The sequence below is a fragment of the Polypterus senegalus genome, chromosome 1 (assembly GCF_016835505.1).
Source record: "Polypterus senegalus isolate Bchr_013 chromosome 1, ASM1683550v1, whole genome shotgun sequence".
Lineage (NCBI taxonomy): Eukaryota > Metazoa > Chordata > Cladistia > Polypteriformes > Polypteridae > Polypterus > Polypterus senegalus.
The window spans coordinates 177,670,647-177,693,941 of record NC_053154.1 but is presented as its reverse complement, the minus strand read 5'-3'; the positions used below and the strand labels follow the sequence as shown (position 1 = coordinate 177,693,941).

Below are 23,295 nucleotides of genomic sequence, written 5' to 3'. Positions count from 1 at the left end.
AGAACATCATACAGCCAGTCTTTTGACATTCTAAAATATAGTCCTTCTTGTGGTAGAATGGTGGATTTCACATTATATGTAAATTACCTCATAAACTTTCCCAGACTGATGAGAAGCAATAATTAATTATTTATTAATTAATAATTAATCCACTGCATCCACTTAACTGTGTCATTTCCAGGCAGAGGAGTAGCTTCAGTGACAGACTAAAGAGATCATTCCTCCCCCACATTATGCGACTCTTCAATTCCATCCGGGGGAGTAAATGCTAGCATTAATTTTATTTTAATTTTTTTCATTTTTATTACTATTTAATTTAATATTGTTTCTTTGTATCAGTATACTGCTGCTGGATTATGTGAATTTCCCCTTGGGATTAATAAAGTATCTATCTATCTATCTATCTATCTATCTATCTATCTATCTATCTATCTATCTATCTAATTACCCACGTGAAATCCATCCCTGCAGACATCATTTGTTCTCAACATATTTTTACCTCCAACCTGAAAGGTCCAGAAAAACTAAAGTTCTGCTTTATAAAGAGTTGGCATCACTTCCTGGTCAACAGCTAATGAAATGTACTTGACTACCTCCTGTCTCGATTAGCAGTAAGCACAAATCTTCTTTTTCACACATGTTGTCTCGTTTTTTTTGTTAAATAAAAATGTATTATTTTGAAGTTAGGTTTACTTTAGTTTAGAACTTTGTGAAGGACTAATCAATTGATAACTATGTCAAATCTATGTTTAAATCATAGAAGTAAAAGAGGATGTATTTTTTCATGACTATACATATACAAAGTGCCTAGCTTATAATGTAAGTTGTTATTCTAGATAAGGTCATGCCTAATTAAGTGAGAGTGAACAATGCAAAAAGAAAGGACTTTATTATAAACTAGCAAATCATGCTTGCAAAACATTTGTAAGAATAAAAGTGTTAATGAAATGATGATGAGGGAGAGAAGAATATCACACATTACAGTAAGAAAGATTATTTTAATAAGTAGTGACTTGTGAGAGGACTCAATATTAGAATAGTCACATGATCAGTATGGGATGTTATTACAGTCACTTACAACATCATGAATATTTACAATACAAAGTGTAACATGAACAGGTTAACAGAACATATTGGATAAGAAGGGAAATGCAGGGCACATGTAAGTCACTATGTGTGAAGTGTGGCTGTCAGGTAATGTAATATACCGATAACTATAGTAATTGTCAGAAAGAGCAATTTTTTGCATAAACATTATTGTCAGAGAAAATATTTCCCTGTGTGTAACCCGCAAATACTTTTACGTTTAACTGTGGTTTCAATGTAATGTAGTTTACAACTGGCCATGGGTAAAAACAGGGCCTGGCAAATAAACTCTGACGTTATTAAACATTTGTTGTTGTGACTTGGTGATAGTCATACAATATGCTAAACGAATAGGGAATTGCATATGCTGTAATATAAAGGGAATACCTTGTTTTGAGTTGTCAGTGTTATGGAATCCCTGTAGTTTTTCCGTCATGATGTTTCTTGATGTCTGGCAGTTTGCTGCTGCTCTTCAGAAAGGCTGTGTGTGTAATTCATTTTTCGTTCACTGTTTAGGTGCTGATCTTTGGATCATGTCACTCAGTGGTTTGTCATATGTTGTCTTTGTTGTTCTAAGGTATTTTGCCTGCGCTGGTTGGTCTGGGGTGATGTAGATGTTTCTGCTTCTGTGTGAGTATGTAGGGCAGCCAGATCTTTTGTGTTGGTCTCAGCTAGACTGTATGTGTTTTTTCATTTTATCAGGAGGCTTACCTTGAAGTGAAGAAAAAAGGAGGTGTAAAATGGTAGTGTCATAATGCAGTTTCAGTCACTAACAAAGTAGGCAGCAAATAAACAGTCAAATACCACAGTTGATAATTGGTCACATTGAAGAATTGAAGACTTGAAGATAAGCCTAAGACCAAAACTCTGCCAGGAACACGGATTCCTCATTATTAATGTGGAGGGATATAGTAGCTGTGATAACCGTTGTTTCTACCGAGCATGGACGGTCACAAGCAAAATAATATAAGAATCTGTCCCACCCAGGAAAACCATGCACTAAAAACACACAGCACAATGCTCCATGCTGTGATTTACAACATTTTAAAAAGGTATCTCTTTACAAATGTATTTTTCACTGACTTGAAAAGTTGTTTTGGGGAATATGGAAACAGAGAATCAGAATGTATAACTTTCGTGTATCTAAAGTTGAGAATAAAAGAAATCTTTTTTTATTTTCATTATATTTTGGTTATTCTGCAACACCATTTTTGTTGTGGTGGAATGCCATCATTTTGTGATGCAGTTGTTGGGACACAATGGCAAATTGTTCTGGCCACAGCTTCTGGAGGTGACACATCAACATGTCAAGTCAACAATGCTATAAAACCTGTCTTCACAGCACCAGCAACATCCTAGACTGAGGAGAGTTTTCAAACATTTTTTTGCAAACTATAGCTTTGTTCCTGATTAATTGGCTTCTGACTTTATTGCTTACATTGTCCTCTCTTGAGAGATTTTGTTTTGTCAACAGTAATTCTGACTTCACAGTTCTGACCTGAGCTCTACCCTTTGGTTTTGTTTGTCTTTTTCACCATAACTTTGTGGCATATGGCAGAATACTTCAGTCACAATGTTGCAGTGAACAAAAGACTTTACTAAACACTGAACCTTTGAATATGGTTCCAAAGGATACTGACGGCTGAATGCTCTATACACATAGTAGACTTCATCTTCCTTAATTTTCCTTTTATATTGTCCTCCTATGTGCTCAACTCTGATTCTCCCAGCTGAGTACAAGAAGCTTCATTTCAAATCAGAGCTAGGAAAACTTCCAATATGTCAGCATCACAAATGAGGAGTAGTGATGAGTGAAGTCCATGGAGTTCGCTTCACTGTGAGTTTGGTGAAATTCACAAAATGTTTTGTAAATACATTGAAGTCAGTGGGGAAAAAGGAATGGAAATAATTTTGAGTGGACTATAATGGTGCAATGGTCTTTTAAGTGTCCCTAGGGCTAAAGATACCTCTACCAACTACACCGGAACAATTCTTGTGACCAAAAATGTGGTCTGAGCTGTGAGGAAGTTGTGCTAAGCTATGAGCCACTGTGCCTCAAACAGCAAAAGATGGATACCACAAACAAAATACAACTGCTATGTGGAATTGGCTTTTCCTTCGTTTGAAGCCGTGGCTTCTGGTGCTCCTAGAAAGTCTCTTTTGTTTTCCATATAGCTCTTTATATGTTTCATACTTTTTCTTCCATCTTGAAGAAACAAATGCCATGTAAATATACTGCTCAAAAGAATTAAAGGAACACTTTTTAATCAGAGTATAGCATAAAGTCAATGAAACTTATGGGATATTAATCTGGTCAGTTAAGTAGCAGAGGGGGTTGTTAATCAGTTTCAGCTGCTGTGGTGTTAATGAAATTAACAACAGATGCACTAGAGTGGCAACAATGAGATGACCCCCAAAACAGGAATGGTTTAGCAGGTGGAGGCCACTGACATTTTTCCCTCCTCATCTTTTCTGACTGTTTCTTCACTAGTTTTGCATTTGGCTACAGTCAGTGTCACTACTGGTAGCATGAGGCGATACCTGGACCCTACAGAGGTTGCACAGGTAGTCCAACTTCTCCAGGATGGCACATCAATACGTGTCATTGCCAGAAGGTTTGCTGTGTCTCCCTGCACAGTCTCAAGGGCATGGAGGAGATTCTAGGAGACAAGCAGTTACTCTAGGAGAGCTAGAGAGGACCATAGAAGGTCCATAACCCATCAGCAGGACCAGTATCTGCTCCTTTGGGCAAGGAGGAACAGGATGAACACTGCCAGAGCCCTACAAAATGACCTCCAGCAGGCCACTGGTGTGAATGTCTCTGACCAAACAACCAGAAAGACTTCATGAGGGTGACCCAAGGGCCCCATGTCCTCTAATGGGCCCTGAGCTCACTGCCCAGCAGCATGCAGCTCGATTGGCATTCGCCATAGAATACCAGAATTGGCAGATGCACCACTGGTGCCCTGTGCTTTTTACAGATGAGAGCAGGTTCACCCTGAGCACGTGACAGAAGTGAAAGGGTCTAGAGAAGCCATGGAGAACATTATGCTGCCTGTAACATCATTCAGCATGAGCAGTTTGGTGGTGGGTTAATGATTGTCTGGGGAGGCATATCCATGGAGGGTCACACAGACTGCTACAGGCTTGACAAAGGCACCTTGGCTGCCATTAGGTATCAGGATGAAATCCTTGGACCCATTGTCAGACCCTATGCTGGTACAGTGGCTCCTGGTGCACGACAATTCCTGGCCTCATGTGGTGAGAGTATGCAGGCAGTTCCTGGAGGATGAAGGAATTGATACCATTGACTGGCCACCACACTTTCCTGACCTAAATCCAATAGAACACCTCTGGGACATTATGTTTTGGTCCATCCAATGCCACCAGGTTGCACCTCAGACTGTCCAGGAGCTCAGTGATGCCCTGGTCCAGATCTGGGAGGAGATCCCCCACAACACCATCTGTCATCTCATTAGAAGCATGCACCGATGTTGTCAGGCATGTATACAAGAACACAGGGGCCATACAAAGTGCTGCATACAATTTTGAGTTGCTGCAATTAAATTTTGGCAAAATGGACTAGCCTGCCACATAATTTTTTCACTCTGATTTTTGGGGCGTCTTTGAATTCAGGGCTCTGTAGGTTGATCATTTTCATTTCCATCAAACGATGTGGCATCCTTTTATTCCTAACACATTACCCAGTCTATATCAGTATAGATATCCAGGAGGATTTCTTTTTCCCATTGAGATCTGATGTGTTTTCAAAGTGTTCCTTTAATTTTTTTGAGCAGTTTAGTAATACATCATTTGTTATTTCATTTTATTGAAGGTGGTCTAATTCTGACACGAGGAGGGGGAGAACTTTAATGCTTGTTTTGAGATTGTAGCTGGGCGCATAGGTAATTTTGCATACATATTCATAATTCTCTCATTTATATATCTCTCTTTTGTTAAGTATGCATTACTTATTTTTGTAAACTATACATTATTATTCTTTTGTAATTTTAATTTATTTTTACTTTTTAACTATTTATTTGATATCTTGTAAAACAGTTTGAGCTACATTAATGCACATCCTGGCTTTCGTACCGAACTTTATAGTTTCAGTTTAATTACACTTGACACCAGAGACTAATGTAATAAACCATATTCTTTTTTGAAAAAGATTTGACTTTGCTTTAGTAACTTTACATAGTAGATCACTATACACACGCGCAGTTTTTTCATTATTTAAACACACACACATTAAAATAATCAAAAGAGCCTATTAGAGAAAATAAAGCATTCTTTCTCTAAATTTCTGAGAAAGGTACAGATAGTTTGACATATAGTTTTTTTTTTTCTTCACTTTGTCCGTATTTTTTTCACCGTGGCCCTAACACGCTTCCGCTTCCGTAATTGGGGAACAGAAGCAAAATAATTTACTGGGTACCGACAGTAAGCATACCCGATTTGGGCTACGCATGCGCGAAATTACATAATTTCCGTAGCGTGCATCGTGACGACAGAGGCGGATGTTGCCCCTTTTCATTAGGCCAACCAATCACAGTGCTTTTTAAATAGCAGGAATTTTTTTTTAATTTATTGAGTGCGCTGGTTGGTCGTATATTTCCAGGGCTCTCGGCCTAGGATTGGCGGTTTGAAATTTTAAATTTGTGAGCGGTAAAGAAAAGGTTGATGGAGTGAAACTAGAAAGTCTGTTTTCTTATGATTTGGACAGATTTGTAGTATTGCTTTTTTAAAATTAACATTTTTATTTACTGAACACTTAGTGAAAATTGTAGTTGCTAATAAGTCTTGTATTTATTCTGTCATTTTATCGTGTCGATAGTGTACTGCGGAAATTCCAAGGTAAGAAAAGCTTTTCTTTATTGTTTTAGTAATCCCGAAGCGCGCCCTTAGTATTACAATGGACCTCGGTGCGGTGATAATTTAGTTTTTTTATTTATTTTGTTGACGTTACCACGGCGAAAGTACAGTTTTGCAATTGTATTTAAGTTGTCTGTAATGTAATGGCGGATTTTAAATTTCAGTATCTTGCCTAGTTCTTGAAGTCTGGGTATTTTTAACGAATTACTATCTTGAGCGTTTCTCAGATGTGACATTTTAAATATTTAGCATGAGTAAGTTCAGCTTTAACGTGGCTAAATGTCCGTAGTTTACGCGAACATTTTGTCATTGTATGCATGAGTGTGGGCAACTACAGGTATTTAATTTTACGAAGCTCATATGGTCACTAACCATTGAACACGTTTTAAAGGGTTTGCAGTTGTAATCTTTTTATTAAATTAGTAATTTTCATATTTCAGGTGATGTTTAGCCGATTATAAAAGTGCATTAACTGCCGTTTGTAGATTGTTTCATTTACTGTACTCTGGTAGTTTTGTGTACAAGTTGGAATGAACAAATTTTTAAATCTGGAAATACCTGACATGCCTTATTGAAAGTTGCACGTAGTTTATTTTGCCTAATGCTCGTGCAGCTTCGACGTTATAAATCCACTAGACGAGCTTGATATGATGACCTCTCTCCCCCATCAATCCCGCCCCCCCCCCATTCCATGTTTTTGTTGTAGAATGCAATATTGAAATGTGCTTGGCTTTTTATATTTGTCATTCTTCGTGAGAATATAGTTCGGCTAATATGAATAAAAATGTATTTGCATATTGTGATATACACGTCTTAATGGTTTTAGTTGACACGAGTGCTCAAAAATGTATTTAAACACGAAATTATTACAGTGTTTGGTTACCTGTTTATGAACAACCCGCAATAAAAAAACAATACAAATGTACAGAAAGATTTTGGTCAGATTAAGAATTAATTTTTATTCATAACATACCCTGTTATGCAGTAGTGGCCATAAATTTTGGGAATGACACAAATGTATTTTGCAAGCTTTGCTACTTCAGTATTTTTCAGATTTTTTTTTTTATGGTATACTGAAGAACAATTATTTAAAAAAATTATTAGCAAATATATCAAATTTTATGTAAGGAGTCAATATTTAATGTGTTGACCCACCTTTCCAAATTTCTGCAATTTGCTCTGGCATCCTAGATATTGGCTTCTGGGCCAAATCCTGACTGAATGGATGGTTCTCCATTCTTTCCTCTTTAGCGCCTGGAGTTGATCACAATTTGTGACCACCTGGTTGTCTACCTGCTTTTTTGAGAACTTTCCACAATGGTTCTCAGTAGGATTAAGATCTGGGGTTTTTCCTGGTCAGTGATCCAAAGTTTCTATCTCCGAGCCACTTCGTTGTCACTTTTGCTTTGTGACATTATGCTCCATCATGCTGAAAATATACGGATCCCATTCTTTGTCAGTGTTCTTTAGCAGAATTGTGAGTGGGCTCACTCCCTTGGATAAGAAGCAACCCCTCACGTTGGTTGTCTGGGGAGGCTTCACTGTTTGCATGACACAGGACTCGTGGTGGCGTTCAGTTGTCCAGAGAAGGAAAAGGTGACTTTTTCCAGATGTTTCAAATGGTTGGAAGGAGGATTCGTCCATAAATTAACTCTGCACTAGTGTTGTTCTGTCCAATCATTTTACTTCCTGCAGAATTTTAGTCTGTCCTTGATGTTCTTGGAAAGAAGTGGATCTTCTTGACACTGTTGTCCAAAAGTGTTCACTTTACTGTGTCCTTCACATGGTCCTGGTGCCTTGCTGGACACTTAGTTGATCATTTTGTGCTAGGGCCAAAATAAGTGGAAATGGGTTTTTGTGATAGCTTTTTATGCTTATAAAATTCTTTGCAATGAATTAATATCCTCCTGATCACTCTGCACAATATAAAGTGAATTGCCTCCACAAACACTGAGGCTGCAAATTTTTAATTAGTCAGTAGTCCCTGCCAAAACATTTGGCCACTACTGTACATGTAGTATATGCAGTGAAATGCAAGTCTGATTAGCTCAACAAACTGCATTAGAGAAATTTTAAAGAGTAGGTAATGTAGATACAGATGCATAAATAGGGAATATGATAGTGGTATTTATGTCTAAATAAATAAAAAAAAAAAAAAAAGCTTGGATAAATAAGGGACGAGTGTGTCCTGATTGAGTTGTCTTATGGCGTGAGGTTTGGAGCTCCTTTTGAGTCTCAGTTTTGGCCATTAGACTGGAAACATCTGCCTGATTTCCATAGGCTGAAAAGGCAGTTCAAGGGGTGTGAAGGATTTTTAGTTTTGATTGCTCTGGTTCTACATCTCCTATTGTAAATGGCTTGTTTTGGGGACCAGAGCAGAACTGGTAAGATGCTTTGCTGTTTTCATCACTTTCTGCAGAGCTTTACGGTCTTGTGCTGAGCAGCTACCATAACAGGATATGATGCTCTGGGTTAGTATGCTTTCTATAGCCTTTGAATAGAAAGTATTAAGTATAGCTGGGGATACCATACATTTCCTCAACTGCCTCAAATGATACAACTGTAGTGTTGCCTTTGTGACCAGTGCTTGTGTGTATAAAGGCCCAGCTCAAGTCTTCTGAGATATTAACTGCAAAGCATTTGAAGGTTCTTATCCTCTACACTGGGATCCAATTGATGGTATCGGACTACTGCTACTTCCTACTTAGGTCCACAACCATCTCTATTGGTTTTACTGACGTTTAGCTGTAGGCTATTTGCTTGACACCATGAAGCCAGGTTCCTTTCTTCCTTCATGATTGCTGCCTCATTATTTGAGATGAGACCCAGCACCACCGTGTCATCAGATAACTTTATTATTGAATTGGAGCTGAATGTGGCTGCACAGTCATGGGTATACATAGAGTACAACAGGGGCTTAAAACACATCCTTGTTGGGACTCCAGTCTTAAGGAAAACGGTGTCAGATGTTTTTCCACTTGATTGCCTGTGGTCTGCTTGTCAAAGTCCAGCACCCATTCACAGAAGTGTGTTTTCAGGCCCAAGTCTTTCAGTTTAGTGAAATGTCTGTGAGGTACAATTATGTTGAAGGCTGAGTTGTAGTCAATGAAGAGCAGTCTTTCATAATTTGAAGGATTTCTGTGTGTAAAGGTGGTGTTCATTGCATGGGAGATATTTGATCTATTTGGATAGTGTTCAAAGTGCAGTGGACCAGTGGAGATTGAGAGGCTTATTAAAACTATATCTGCTCCAACACTTTTATGACGACAGATGTTAGGGCAGCAGGATGATAAATCATTTAGGCAAGAGGGTTTATTTTTTTGGTATCTGGATTATGGTGGATCTTTAAGCATGTTGGCCCCACAGATTGGCCTAGCGACTCATTGAAGCTAAAAGCAAAAATATCCAGTAAGCCGATCAGCACAGCAAGGCAAAACATGCCCAGAGATGCCGTCAGGATCTACAGCTTTCCTGACATTTGCATGGCAAAAAGCTTCTGAGATGAGATGGTGATCACTGATCAGTAGCAAACAATGTTAGTGTACATGGGTAAAAAAAAAAATGATACTTGTATTGCATAATCCAAATGTGAAGTCATCTAGTTGTATCTTCACAATGGTATGGGTTTTTTTGGCTAGCATACTGTTGGGTACAAAAATCCTGAAAATGAAAATGGACACTAAACAGGAAGTCTCTTCAGATGGGATGAATTGAGGTTATGTCCACACTTCCACATTTTCATTTAAGAATGTAGCTTTAAATTAAAACCGTTTACTTAATGATCCCTGTCCATACTGATTCACCTGAAAATGCATTTGATATTCTGGGCATGTATGTGTCGGCAGAAACTGTAAAGGAACTGTGTAGAGAAAAATTCAGAGCCTTGTGAAAATCAGATTAAGATTTGCTTTATTTACTTTCAAAAGTATTAGTGCATGCTGGAGTCTGATAGAATGTTTACAGCCAACCTATTCAAATGGCGGCCTGTGGGCCCAAGACGCAACCTCTGAGTGTCCCAGCCCACAGTCCTGCCAGAAATGCAAAGAAAAACTGAGGACACATTTCTCAAGCCTTCAGAAATTCCTACGGTAGTACAGACCATGAATGCAAAACTCTGTGTAGCCTAGGAAGTTTAACCAATTGTTTAGCATGAAGTGGTGCTAGTATTCTAATACATTTGTTTGTGTGATGGTATCCACAGGTGGCTGTAACAACTGGTTGTGGCTTCGACTACATATTAAAGGACTCTGTGATGAATTGTGTGCTGCATCTTAAGAGTTGTCGCAAGTGAATCTAATCCGTTACACCAGTGAGAGTAACTGTTTTATTTCTGCATTTCTGTTTATGATTGGCTGGTTTTCCACTTGCACGCTTTGATCCTGCAGATTCATGGCTGTTACAAGGATGATGATCAGCAATTGACTCAAAAGCAAAAAATTAATTGAACTGCATTTTGATGAAAGGATTCCCAAAATGTTGGAATTTTAAAACTCAATCAAATTAAGCACCGATTTACCTTGAGGGAAAACTTTTTGGTAGAATGTAGAACTTGCTGTTGATCTGCAGTTAACACTTTTTGATTTCAGAAATTGTTTGTAATTTTAAATTATAAAACACAATATTACACAAGTGGCATAATTGTAGCACCGCTGCCTCACAATAACGAGATCAAAGGTTCGCGTCTCTCTTCCTCCTTGTGTGGAGTTTGCAAAGCACTTGAGTGGTGAGTCATCTTTTTTTTTTGGCTGCTCCCGTTAGGGGTCGCCATAGCAGATCATCTTCCATATCTTTCTGTCCTCTGCATCTTGTTTTGTTACATACGTCGCCTGCATGTCCTCTCTCACCACATCCAAAGACCTTTGCTTAGGCCTTCCTCTTTTCCTCTTCCCTGGTTGCTCTGTCCTTAGCATCCTTCTCCCAATATACCCAGCATCTCTCCTCTGTACGTGTCCATACCAATGCAATCTCGCCTCTCTGACTGCCTCCCAACCGTCCAACTTAAACTGACCCTCTAATGTACCCATTTCTAATCCTGTTTATCCTCGTCATGCCCAATGCAAATCTTAGCATCTTTAACTCTGCCACCTCCAGCTCAGTCTCCTGCTTTCTGGCCTGTGCCACCGTCTCCAACCCATATAACATAGCTGGTCTAACTACCGTCCTGTAGACTTTCCCTTTCACTCTTGCTGATACCTGTCTGTCACAAATTACTCCTGACACTCTTCTCCACCCATTCCACCTTACCTGCACTCTTCACCTCTCTTCCACAATCCCCATTACTCTGTACTGTTGATCCCAAGTAAACTCCTCCACCTTCGCCAACTCTACTCCCTGCATCCTCCCTCTCATTTACACACATGTATTCTGTCTTGTTCCTACTGACCTTCATTCCTTTCCTCTATAGAGCATATCTCCACCTCTCCAGTGTCTCTTCAACCTGCTCCCTACTATTGCTACGGATCACAATGACATCAGCAAACTTCACAGACCACGGGGACTCCTGTCTAATCTTGTCTGTCAACCTGTGTCCACCATTGCAAATAAAGGGCTCGGAGCAGATCCTTGATGTAATCCCACCTCCAACTTGAATGCATCCGTCACTCCTACCACAGACCTCGCCACTGTCACACTTCCCTCATACATATCCTGTACAACTGTTAGGTACTTCTGCCACTCCCGACTTCCTCATACAATACCACAGCTTCTCTCGAGGCACCCTGTCCTATGCTTTCTCCAGGTCCACAAAGACACGTTGCAACTCCTTCTGGCCTTCTCTAAACTTCTCCAACATCCTTAGAGAAAACATTGCATCTGTGGTGCTCTTTCTTGGCATGAAACCATTCTGCTGTTCACTAATTGTCACCTCACTTAACTTAGCTTTCACTACTCTTTCCCATAACTTCATGCTGTGGCTCATCAATTTTATCCCCCTGTAGTTCCTACACTCCTGTGCATCCCCCCCTTATTCTTAAATATCCGCACCAATACACTACTCCACTCCTCAGGCATCCTCTCACTTTCCAACATTCCATTAAACAATCTGGTTAAAAACGCCACTGCCATCTCTCCTAAACACCTCCATACTTCCATCAATATGTCATCTGCACCAACAGCCTTTCCATATTTCAAACTCTTCATAGCTGTCCTTACTTCCTCCTTTCTAATCCGTTGCACTTCCTGATTCTCTCTCTCTCTCTCTCTCTCTCTCTCTCTCTCTCTCTCTCTCTCTCTCTCTCTCTCTCTCTCTCTCTCATTCTCTTCATTCATCAGCCTCTGAAAGTACTCTTTTCCATCTGGTCAACACACTCTCCTCGCTTGTGTGTACATTACCATCTTTATCCTTTATCACTCTAACCTGCTGTACATCTTTCCCAGCTCAGTCCCTCTGTATAGCCAATCGGTACAGGTCCTTTTCTCCCTCCTTAGTGTCCAACCTGTAATACAACTCATCAGCCTTTTCTTTAGCCTTCGCCACCTCTCTATTCATCTTGCGCCTTATCTCCTAGAACTCTTGTCAATTTACAGCATCTCTCTGACTATCCCACTTCTTTTCCATCTTCCTCTATACACTCTCCTCTATTTCCTCATTCCACCTCCAGGTTTCCTTCTCCTTCCTTTTTTTTCAGATGTCATGCCAAGCACCCTTCTTGCTGTCACCCTTACTACAGCTGTCTGGTAACTCTTCACTGCCACCCAGTGCCTGTCTCACCTCTTCCCTAAACTCAATCTTGCATTCTTCCTTTTTCAACTTCCACCATTTGATCCTTGTCTCTGCCCTCACTCTCTTCCTCTTCTTGATCTCCGTCATCCTACAGACCACCATCCTATGCTGCTTAACTACACTTTCCCCTGCCACCACTTTGCAGTCTTCAATCTCCTTCAGATCAACTCTTCTTGCATAGGATGTAATCTACCTGTGTGCATTTTCATCCACTCTTGTACGTAACCCAATGTTCCTCCCTCTTCTTAAAATACGTATTCACCACAGCCGTGTCCATCCTTTTGGCAAAATCCATTATCCTCTGACTGTCTTCATTCCTCTCCTTGACAACATACCTACCCATCACCTCCTCGTCTCCACTGTTCCCTTCAACATGCCCTTTGAAATCCTCTCCAGTCACCACTTTCTGTCCTTTGGGTACACTGTTCATCACTTCATCCAACTTATTCCAAAAATCTTCTTTCTCGCCCATTGCACACCCAACTTGCAGTGCATATGCACTAACAACATTCATTATCAAAACTCCAATTTCCAGCTTCATATTCATTATTCTATCTGACACTCTCTTCACCTCCAAAATACTCTTGACATTCTGTTCCTTCAGAATAACCCCTACCCCAGTTCTCCTCCGATCCACATCATGATAAAACAATTTGAATCTACCTCCAATCCACCTGGCCTTACTCCCCTTCCATTTAGTCTCTTGAATACACAATATACCAACCTTCCTTCTCTCCATCATATCTGCTAACTCTCTCCCCTTACCAGTCATACTGCCAACATTCATAGTACTTACCCTCAGTTCCACTCTCTTGACTTTCCTCCTCTCCTCCTGCCTCCGGACACGTCTCTTCCGCCAGCACCCTGTTGGCTAACAGTACTGGAGAGGATCATTGTTAACCTGGAGCTTGACCAATCCGGTATGGAAATTTGTATTGTTGTCCGCATATTGATTTCTCAAAATTTTACACCGGATGCCCTTCCTCATGTAAGCCTCCCCCATTTATCCGGGCTTGGGACCGGCACACAAAAAACACACTGGGTTGAGTAGTGAGTAAAGCACTATATGAATGCGAAGAATTACACTTTGAAGATTTGTCAATTTCACATTTTTAAACAGCTGTTTATTTGGTGGGGGGGAAACCAAACATGTAGCACTAGGACTCTTGACCTGTGTGTATCTTCATAGTGCTTGGAACTTGTGCTTACCGCCACCTTTTTTTGTTTGCAAAGAAAAGCACTGCTGGTCAAATGTGGTGATTTTAAAATCTATATTACTTTAGTGTCCAGTAGACGTATTCCTAGGTGTTTTCACCATTAGCATTGATGGGTGTGTTTTTTCCCCTCCTGTTAAATGCTCTTTGATGTGCCTGGGTCACATGATTAAAAATTGAAATAATTTCAATAAAAGTAAACAAATGTTGCTGATTTTGTGCACTTTGACAGATATGACCAATGTTTAACCTTTTTTCCCCACTTTTGAATTCTGTTTTTTTTTAATGCACTTTTTGATGTGCCTGTGTTAGATGTGACCAAATTTTAAAAGGAAAAGAATGTATATATGACACTTGTTTTCAGTACGGTCATTTGTGTTGATTTAAAATTTGTTTTTTTACATGTTGTTTACCAGCTGCTGAAAATGTCTAGCCCAGCTTAATTTCTAAGTTTAAAAGTCTATTCCAATTGTATTTATTATTGAATATCCCTGGAAGAGTCAGATACATTGATTGCTTGATATTTATAGTATTGTATATTCTGACTCCCCTGTATCTGGTTAATGTTTATTAGAGGTGTGCATTAGGACTGGAAGCCCATGAGTATCAACATGAAAGTTATTTTTTTCAGGAACTTTTGACTCCTTTAGGGAAATTTTGCAGTGAACACTAAATGTGGGATGACAAGCTGCCAGGAACGTAATAATACTGCTTTGAATACACATCAACCATTTAAATTTTAAAGATGCTTTTTATATTTAAAAAAAAAAATGTCTATTTACTTTTTTTGGTGTTCAATTCTGAACCCCTGATAGTCAAAGGATATCGAGAAACTGGAGCAGGGAGAAGTGTAAAGGACATTCAAAACCATTTAGTATAGGACAGGTTATTGTGTAAAGTTTTTGTTTTATTTTTATAAGACTGTTTTGGCAGGATTTTAGTCGTTTACCTTCTCTCTATTTAAATCTTAAACAGTCTGAACTTTCTCTCTCACTTCAAATAAGGCAGATTTATTTTCCTTAATTCTTGGAAAGGATTTTCAGTTTTTTGGGAGATTTTTGGGCCGAGTTTATTGGAAAACATTGTGGTGAACAGGACTAGGTTATCTGTCGTAGACAGTGCACACGGCTCTACCTGCATTAGCATTCACTCTTTCTCCATGAGTTTTTCATTTTAATGTGAAGGATCGGTGTGTGGTGTGTGTGTTGTTTTTTTTTTTTTCTCTTCCCCACCCAGGTATTTTAACAGGAGTGAAACCAATGATATCAGTAATTTCTTAAATATATACAAGGCTTTGAGTTCAAATATTCAGTCTTGTTCAGTGTGTGTGTGTTTTAAATATACTGTTTGTGTATAATTTTATATTAGCTAACATGTATATTTTTTTTCCCTGTATTTTACTACAGGACGAGCCATGGAGGAGTTGGCAAGAAGCAATGTTTCTTTAATGAAGATGTTTGAAAAGAAGGTGCAAGGGTTTATTGATGAAGTGGAAAATAATCACATGGTCTGGTTACAGGAAATCCAGGAAGAAGCTGCAAAGATGTTTTGTAGGTATGTATGTCTCTTGATAACATTTTAAAGCATTGTTCTGTGAAGTTTAATTTCACTAACTTCTTGGTTACAGGAAAAGTAATGTATAACCTTGGCATACTAGGACAAAGTCCTTATTCATTATCCGATGTACAATTGGCCTAGTGTTACATTCAGTTCATAGTCCTTTGCAGGGCTGTGGAGTAAATAGATAAATTCTTCGACTCTGTCTCCTTAGATTCCGGTACTTCAGACTCTTGAGTCTTCTGTATTTTAATATGCTAATTTATTTTCCATGTTGATTGAAGGAAGGCAACATACACCATTTAACCACAGAACTACTGGCTAGGAAGCGGACTCTCTAACGTATTGGCCAGTTAAACAAAAGACAAAAAAATGAAAATAAGGTTTTAGTTGGTTTTTATCAAGTGGCTATAAAATAGTAGCCTGCATAAAAATCGGGAACAGAAACTTTACCAGTTCAAAAAATATAAACCACATTCTTCAGTAGTTTTTAAAACAAAAACAAAGCTTAACTACATGAACAAAAAGCTGGAAAAACAGTTTATATATTAAACTTGGAATACAGTTGTAGAGTGGAATAGCTGTTAAGTGCAATCCAAAATTAACACCATGCAATGTTCAATGAAGCAGAATTGCTTCTGTCAGATCCTCTTTCATAGAAGCTCTTAAGTCTGACTTGATGATTTTTAGAGCTGAAAAGAGTCCAACACTGACTTGGGTGGGTGGCATTGCTGTTGGAGTTCTAGCAGCATCACTAATAATCTCTGGATCAACAAGGATGGCTTCTACTGTCAGTTTTGATGAGTGGTCCTACTTTTGTTTCTTTTAATTCTTTATTTGGACATTTTACTGGTCATTTTATCATTCACGCATAGGCGACGTCACTTTGCTTTTTGAAACTTCCATTTTGTCCGAGTAGGAATCGGTCTAATTCATTTGAAGAGGGTGATCCTGAGTTACCAGTCCTTATAGCTTCATCCAGGGGTGGTATTTCAGGTAGTAGTAATCCCTTCATGCGAACTGCTACATCATAGAGTGCCTTTTTTTCGATTAGCAGTATGGTTGCTGCTCAACAAAATTCAGCTCATTGGATCAACATAAATGGCAGCTAACAAGATTTGATTATCCAGTAAGAGACTCTTTATTGAAGATACAATGCCATCAGCTGTTAACCCTCTATGTTCAGGCAATATATCAAGCTCTTCCATTCCAAGAAAAATTTATCGGGTGTCCAATCTTCATATTGGAACCTCTTGGTGACAGTAAAGGGATTAGAAAGTAGGCTTTCCAGTTTTTACTTGTGCCCACTGGCTTTCAGTTAATAAAACATTTTTAATTGTCTAGTTCAAAGTCTTATTTCAAGCTAGCGCTTTACCATCAAATAAGTGCTTTCCTCAGCGTGTTGTTTGATCCAAAATGGCTCCTTTTCCTGCACTTCTTTTTAAAATGGCGTCCATTTTAGAGGCCCTGGCTGCAACAGTTACTTTTCTTTAATTTGCCAATTGGATTGAAAGATCATCATGCAACTACTCTATCTCTTATTGCAAGTTGCAGAGTATGAACAGCACAATGCATATGTTGAATAGTAGTAAGCTTAGATGCTGCTTCAGCAATGTTATCCAAAATTTCACTATTCTCTTTGGTTTCACTTTCTCTAATACTTGCAGAACTGTCTTCCTCTAATATCTGTCACTTTGTCTACTTCATTCATTTTCTCAATTGTGCTTAACATATTAGAAGCATTTTCTGTCAATACATAGAATCTGTTCCTTTTTAATTTCAAAATCTTCTAGAGCAGCTGGCGTGCTGAAGTTATGCTAAAGTTCAGCACTGGGTGGGAGCATATGTGGAGAGTGCAGACAGAGCCCCTGAACACACATCAGGCCATGGCACCTACCTACATTATTACACTTGTTTATACTCAAATGAACTTGTTAAACACATCTGAAATATAAATTAAAACACTTTTTGTAATGTACCATAATCCACATTACAATATTTGAATGTCAGATTGTATAATCGCTCAGCTGAACTTCACATTACTAGTAACACAACTATGCACTGGGCTTTATTCTTGCATCAGAAGTGCTTAATTATGACTATTGTTTGTGGAATGGGACATTTTGAACTTGCTGTGTGGTATACTTTTTTTTTTTTTTTTCTCTCTGTCATTACAATTTAAATTTATTGGGAGTCGGTACATTTTTGCTGACTCCAACCTTGACTCCAAGGTGGGGCCTCGTGTATAAACACAGATGTTGCGTAAGAACGTTTCCATGTTCAAATTGCTTTGTATAAAACCTAAACTTGGCGTAAAGCCACACATTTCCACAGTAGCTCATACCCTGTTGTACGCAAGTTCTGCACCAGGTTTTGCAGACTGGTGGCACCCAGCGTCAAAGCAGTGCTACTATTCCTGTGTGGTTACCCTTTCTTTTTTTAGATCCGCATCCCTGACGCGGCTTTATAAATGCACTGAACATAACTGCATATAGTTCATTAGTTTAATGCCTCTGATTGTAACTAACCTGTAACAATATAATGGTCCAAAGAATAGTGAAACTATTCCAAATACCCCAACTGCTTTAGCGTTGTTACTCTCACTTCACCACCACCTTTCAGCTGCTCCCATTAGGGGTTGCCACATCAGCTCATCTTTTTCCATTTTACTCTCTCTGCACCACTCGGAGTATTTATTTTACTGTATCGGAGTGTGAATCGCAGCTGATCGGAAAGAGAATTCCGTATACAGCATCAAGCACACGCTCAGCCATGCTGTCTATTGAACTGCTCTCATAAGGCAAATGCTTCAGAGCCTTTCCTCGCGGTTCAGAAACGGTTTTATCCTAAGAACTCTAAACACACTCAATCAGTCCAAGTGCTCCTTGTAGAATTGTTTGTACTTAAGTACAATTGCCTCACTGTAAACTTGCGATACTTATTGCACAACCTGAGCCACTTTATAAAGCGCATATTTACATATGATGACAATAATAATTTAAGATGAAATGCAGCAAAATGTTTGTTATACAGAAAACTTTTTTAACTTCATTTAAAACTATATTAATAATTAAATGTGAGGACACGGTGCCGCAGTGCTAGTGAGCCACTGGTGCTCCATTCACGGATTGTTCCTGCCTCGTGCTGTATTCTTCTAAACATGTACTACGAAGATATTTCAGTGTTCCTTAAGCTTTGAAGAAACGGCATTCTAAGCTTACAGATGGCTTAACGTCTTTTACAGAGCTGATTGTATGGCGATTGGGTATTTGGAGAAAGTAAGGACCGGAATTGGAGGTTAGTATGTTTGAAAGAGACAGTACTACTACAATAAAGTATTTAATCAAAGGTCGCGCAGCAAGCATCTTGCGTATGACATGAACAATCGCTGCGCCATCATGTTCCCATGTTTAAAAACGTTCTTTCACTCCTATCATGAAAATGATATCACGTATACATCTCAGTATTTTAATTATTCGGAGAGCTGTAATATCACGAATGTAATGGATTCTGTGTCCTGTCGGAGGAAGAGAAAGCCCGGAAGCACTTGGTGATTCACACACAGAGCACATAGAAGGTCAACTACAAAACAAAGCATTTAATGTGCTACTTTGGTTACGATGGGATTTGAGAAACTAGTAAATGATTTTGTGAAGTTTGATATTCTACATTAATGACCATATAAACTACGTGATTAAATTGGAAATACTGTATAGAGATTAAACTGTCCCTTTTTTTTTTTTCTCTGTACCTTTTTAATAAGCTTTTTCATATGACACTCGAACGGTGGGCTACGACTCACCTTTTCATGGCGACTTTATCTGACAACTTTTTTTATTTTGGGCACTGCAACTTTGAACTTCAGCTTTCGAGTTTCTCTGACACGCTATGTCATTCGATCAACTTCCTTTTGTTGTTTAAACCAACAAATAGTAAGTTTTTCTTTGCCTCCACTTGGTATTTTCTGAAATTCTATTTTTCCTCCCACTTTTGCCATTTTCCTTTTCACAGAACGCTGAGCTTAAGGGCTATTTTATATTGATTTGCATATTCAAAGAGGTGTAATTCTGGGAGGAGTTGCAGTGGGGCAGCAGGTGTATGCACACGAGTTCATTTTCACGCTGACTGAGATTTATGGAGTGGAACGTGGAAGCTGGCGAACGCACACATTTATGCATCTGGATTTTTTTTTTTACGTAAGCACATTACGGCTTTTGTGCTTACATGTTGTAGTGCGAATTCTACGCATGGCGTTATGTATGAGGCCCTTGGTGCTTTACACTCGTTACTAATAGCAATAGTAAAAGATAAACAAGAAGTTAAAATGAACTTGATGATAAACTAATTTGCCCATCAGACTTGGTACATAAAACCAAAACGCATCAACCCTAGTTTTTATGGTTCACTATTTTGGAACACTGAGCAATACTGAGAGGATCTAAGGTTAAAAATAGGAGTGTAATAGGGTAAAGGCTCCAAATAGAATGTGACAGATTTTCAGTGCCTTGTGTACAATTAAGATCAATTTAACATGCAGTTGGTGTAATGGCAAGAAGACTAGTTACAGAGGCTCAGACTCTTAAGATTCTTGCTGCTCAGTGTAAGGTTGTTTTTTTTTTTTATATATATTGTATGCAGCACACTTTTTTGGGGATTGTCTGTACTTTTGTACTCTGCAAAGTGTAGTTAACATGATATTCATATCCATTAAGGTTAAAAATACTTATCTTAAGTTGTGTATATGAAGGATGGCTCAGTTTCTAAACTTTTTCTATTGCAATAAAAACATCACTCCTGCATTATCTAAAGATTATAATACAGTATTTCTCTGCTATGGTTTATCAGCAGTGTCACAAAGATCTAAGCTATCATGTTCTGAAACAGTAATCAATTTTTGCTTTAGCTCTTTTTTTTTTTTAAATTTGTTGGGTACTGATTAAACAATCAATTTTTTTTAGAATCAAGTATGGAAGCAAGATGGCAAGGGAAACTGTAGGGGCCAGTTTATAAACACCTACTGCAGCCTTGAGGCAAAACACTTCTCACTGTGCTATTCATATAATCGGTTTCAACATTTCTGTGATAAATACTATAAACAGATCTGTTAACTGCTGTTTAAGTTTCTGGGAGGCCCACAGATTAATTTCTTTCCACTTAAGTATGCATCCTACATATAATAGTACTTTTCCTTCAAACATTCATTTTTTTGATGGGTTTGAGAAAAAAAAAATTCTTGAAATGTATTTTCTTTAGAGCAATAGTGTGAGTGATAAGAACAGGAAGTACTTTATACCTACATGAAATGTCTCCATGTGTGCTTTGTAACTCATGAGCTGTACATTCAGTAGTTCTAATTCATAATGCCGTACTTTGAATATTTGGCAAATCCATAATCTGCTGCTTTTCTTATCAGTAATTTTAGTGAAGAGCCGCAACTGATGCCGAAGACACCATCACAGAAAAAGAAAGGAAGAAAGAAGAGATCTTCCTTTGGAAGAGATGAAAATCAGAATCCAAGCAGAAGGAGGTGACGGCATACAATTTTTATTTATAATAGTAATGCTATATTCCTGGAATTTTATACAGGGTGTAATTTTTTATAACTTGGTTATTTTGTTACTGTGTGTGTAATAAAATATGTGATGGTTTTTCATCACACTTTAAATCGAGCTTATTTTAAAACCTAACATGTTTGGTAACATTCTTTTTTTAGAACTTTAATGTGATGTTAGACTTTCAGATTATTATTTTTAAAATTATAAACTTAAATATCAAAGTCGTGATTTATTTTTGATTGAGTAAACTTTCTTTCATAGGAACAAACTATTAAAAATATCTATTCATAACACCAGTTTTTGTATTTAGGTGATTTAGTAAGCTGAAGGTCAAGTTACAATGACCCGTTGCATACCACTTTAGCTTTCACATTATTTTTCCTTTTATTTCATTCAGTCATTTTATAAAAAAGAAATCTATAAGAATGTCAATGTTACAATGAACATTTTTTTTTTGATTCCTATAATTGAGCAAATTCTGGTAGGATATATATGTGTATGTGTATGGCATTGTCCTGCATATGGGGTGGCTCTCGTTACTGCAGTTTGTGGAGCATCACAGATTGTCCTTTATCTTCCCCTTTGGAGAATCCCCACTGTTGCACATCCACTGGGGTGTGGTCCGCCTTGGAGCACCTCTACCTATCGTTTTATCCTGTCTCCCTTGTAGATTCTTCGCCATTTGTCATTCTGGGGGTGGCTGGGGATGTCTCCCTGGGAGAGTTGTGACTGATGTTTGCTTAAGCTACCTGTAGAAGCCAGATCATAATGGTGGGATGCTAAATTTAGAAATCCATCTGAGAAATTAACATTTTTCATTTCTTCACCATATTGTACTGGAGTTGCTTCAAACAAACCCCAACCTACAAGGGTACTTTTAAATTGTGCATTTTACTCCTTTTTTTTTTTTTCCCCCTAATATTTTAAACCACTAAATGATGGATATAATTTGGTTTAGCACTCATCACTTGATAGTTTAAGGTCCTTGGACATTTTTACAGTTGGGCCTAAGTTGCCTCGAACGCTTGCAAATTGTAATCGTTTTAGTTAGACAATAAAAGGTGTAATTTTGCTTGGCTTTTCTCTAAAGCCTTACATAAATAGAAATAACTGGCATTCTAAAGTTCTATTAATAACTTTCAAGTGAAACATTTTCATTTCCAGGTAAGCACATTCCTAGTGATTAAACTTCTTATGAGTGTAAAATTATCAGAAGGTTTGGGAGCATAAGTAATGCTTGTTTTATTTGGGTGTTTATGTGGAAAGGTAACATTAACATCCTAACAGAATCTTTGTGACAAATGTTTTTGCTGAGTTTGAAGCTTAAAGCACATTTGTGACACCTTGAATGTCCCGGGTCAAATTAGTCTCTGATTCAGAACTGTAAGCAGTTACTTTAGTTTAATAATTTCATTTGTTGCAGGCTATCCAGGTCTCGACGGAGTACTGTAAGGCGTTCTTCTGTGAAAGTGTCATCTTTATCCTTGAACCTTATAAATGAAGAACTACAAAAAGAACATCTTAAAGTGGAGGATTTGGAGCACTCCAAACCTTTAAAGGCAACTCTCAATGAAAACAAAGCTTCCAGTGTTACCAAGTCATGTGCTAAGACTTTGTTGGAAAAGAAAGTTGTAGTCGAGATCACTTTGAATGACCGTCTATCTGCAGAAATTCACCAGAAAAACAAAGATGTTCATGAAACAATAGGGAATTCTGAAGAAATGTGTTCAGAAGATGTTGGCTCTGATACAGAAGGTGTTGCTTCAATGGCTTGTGTGGCAATTTCAGACGTTGCAAGAGTGAATGCTCCTGTAATAAGGGCTGCTTTAGACACTTTTGCATGTCCAATGATAGATTCAGCTATGGCAAGTTTGGCTACCACTCGGCCAGGTGCGTCTGTTGATCAGGGTAGTGAATCTGAGAACTCCTCTGAGAGTTCGAAGTCTAGGAAAGAATCCAGAGGAACCTTCAAATCTGCCCGTAAAAGTCACAGGCCATCTGGACGCCGATCCATTGCAGGTCACAGATCACTTCTCAGTATACGTGAAAGCCTGACCAGAGAGTCTATGCGCAGGGCAAGCCGGCGCTCTGTTCACAAGAAGGCTATGCTTGAGTCTTCCACCTCAAGTTCAAGAAGCAGTAAGTGTTAATGTGGTGTTTTCATTTATTTCTGTAAATAACACTATGTATTGCCTTTTACATTTTTTTATTGCCAATTGTTTTTATGGACTCTAGTCAATGGGGGAAAATTGTTAATTTTCAAACCATTTCAACCATGATGCTTTTT

At 38.4% G+C, this 23,295-nt stretch overlaps 1 protein-coding gene across 2 annotated transcripts in view; it reads left to right on the top strand.

Moving 5' to 3' along the window:
• Positions 1 to 5,734: 5,734 nt before the first annotated feature.
• The window catches only part of LOC120535630 (inner centromere protein), a 57,164-nt gene continuing 39,603 nt past the window's right edge, over positions 5,735 to 23,295 (top strand). For both annotated transcript variants that reach the window (XM_039763595.1, XM_039763594.1), the window contains exons 1-4: positions 5,735 to 5,943; positions 15,303 to 15,450; positions 20,867 to 20,980; positions 22,432 to 23,147. In XM_039763595.1, the coding sequence (XP_039619529.1) occupies positions 15,311 to 15,450; positions 20,867 to 20,980; positions 22,432 to 23,147 (970 nt within the window). In that variant the 5' untranslated portion in view covers positions 5,735 to 5,943; positions 15,303 to 15,310. The remainder of the gene's footprint in view (positions 5,944 to 15,302; positions 15,451 to 20,866; positions 20,981 to 22,431; positions 23,148 to 23,295) is intronic.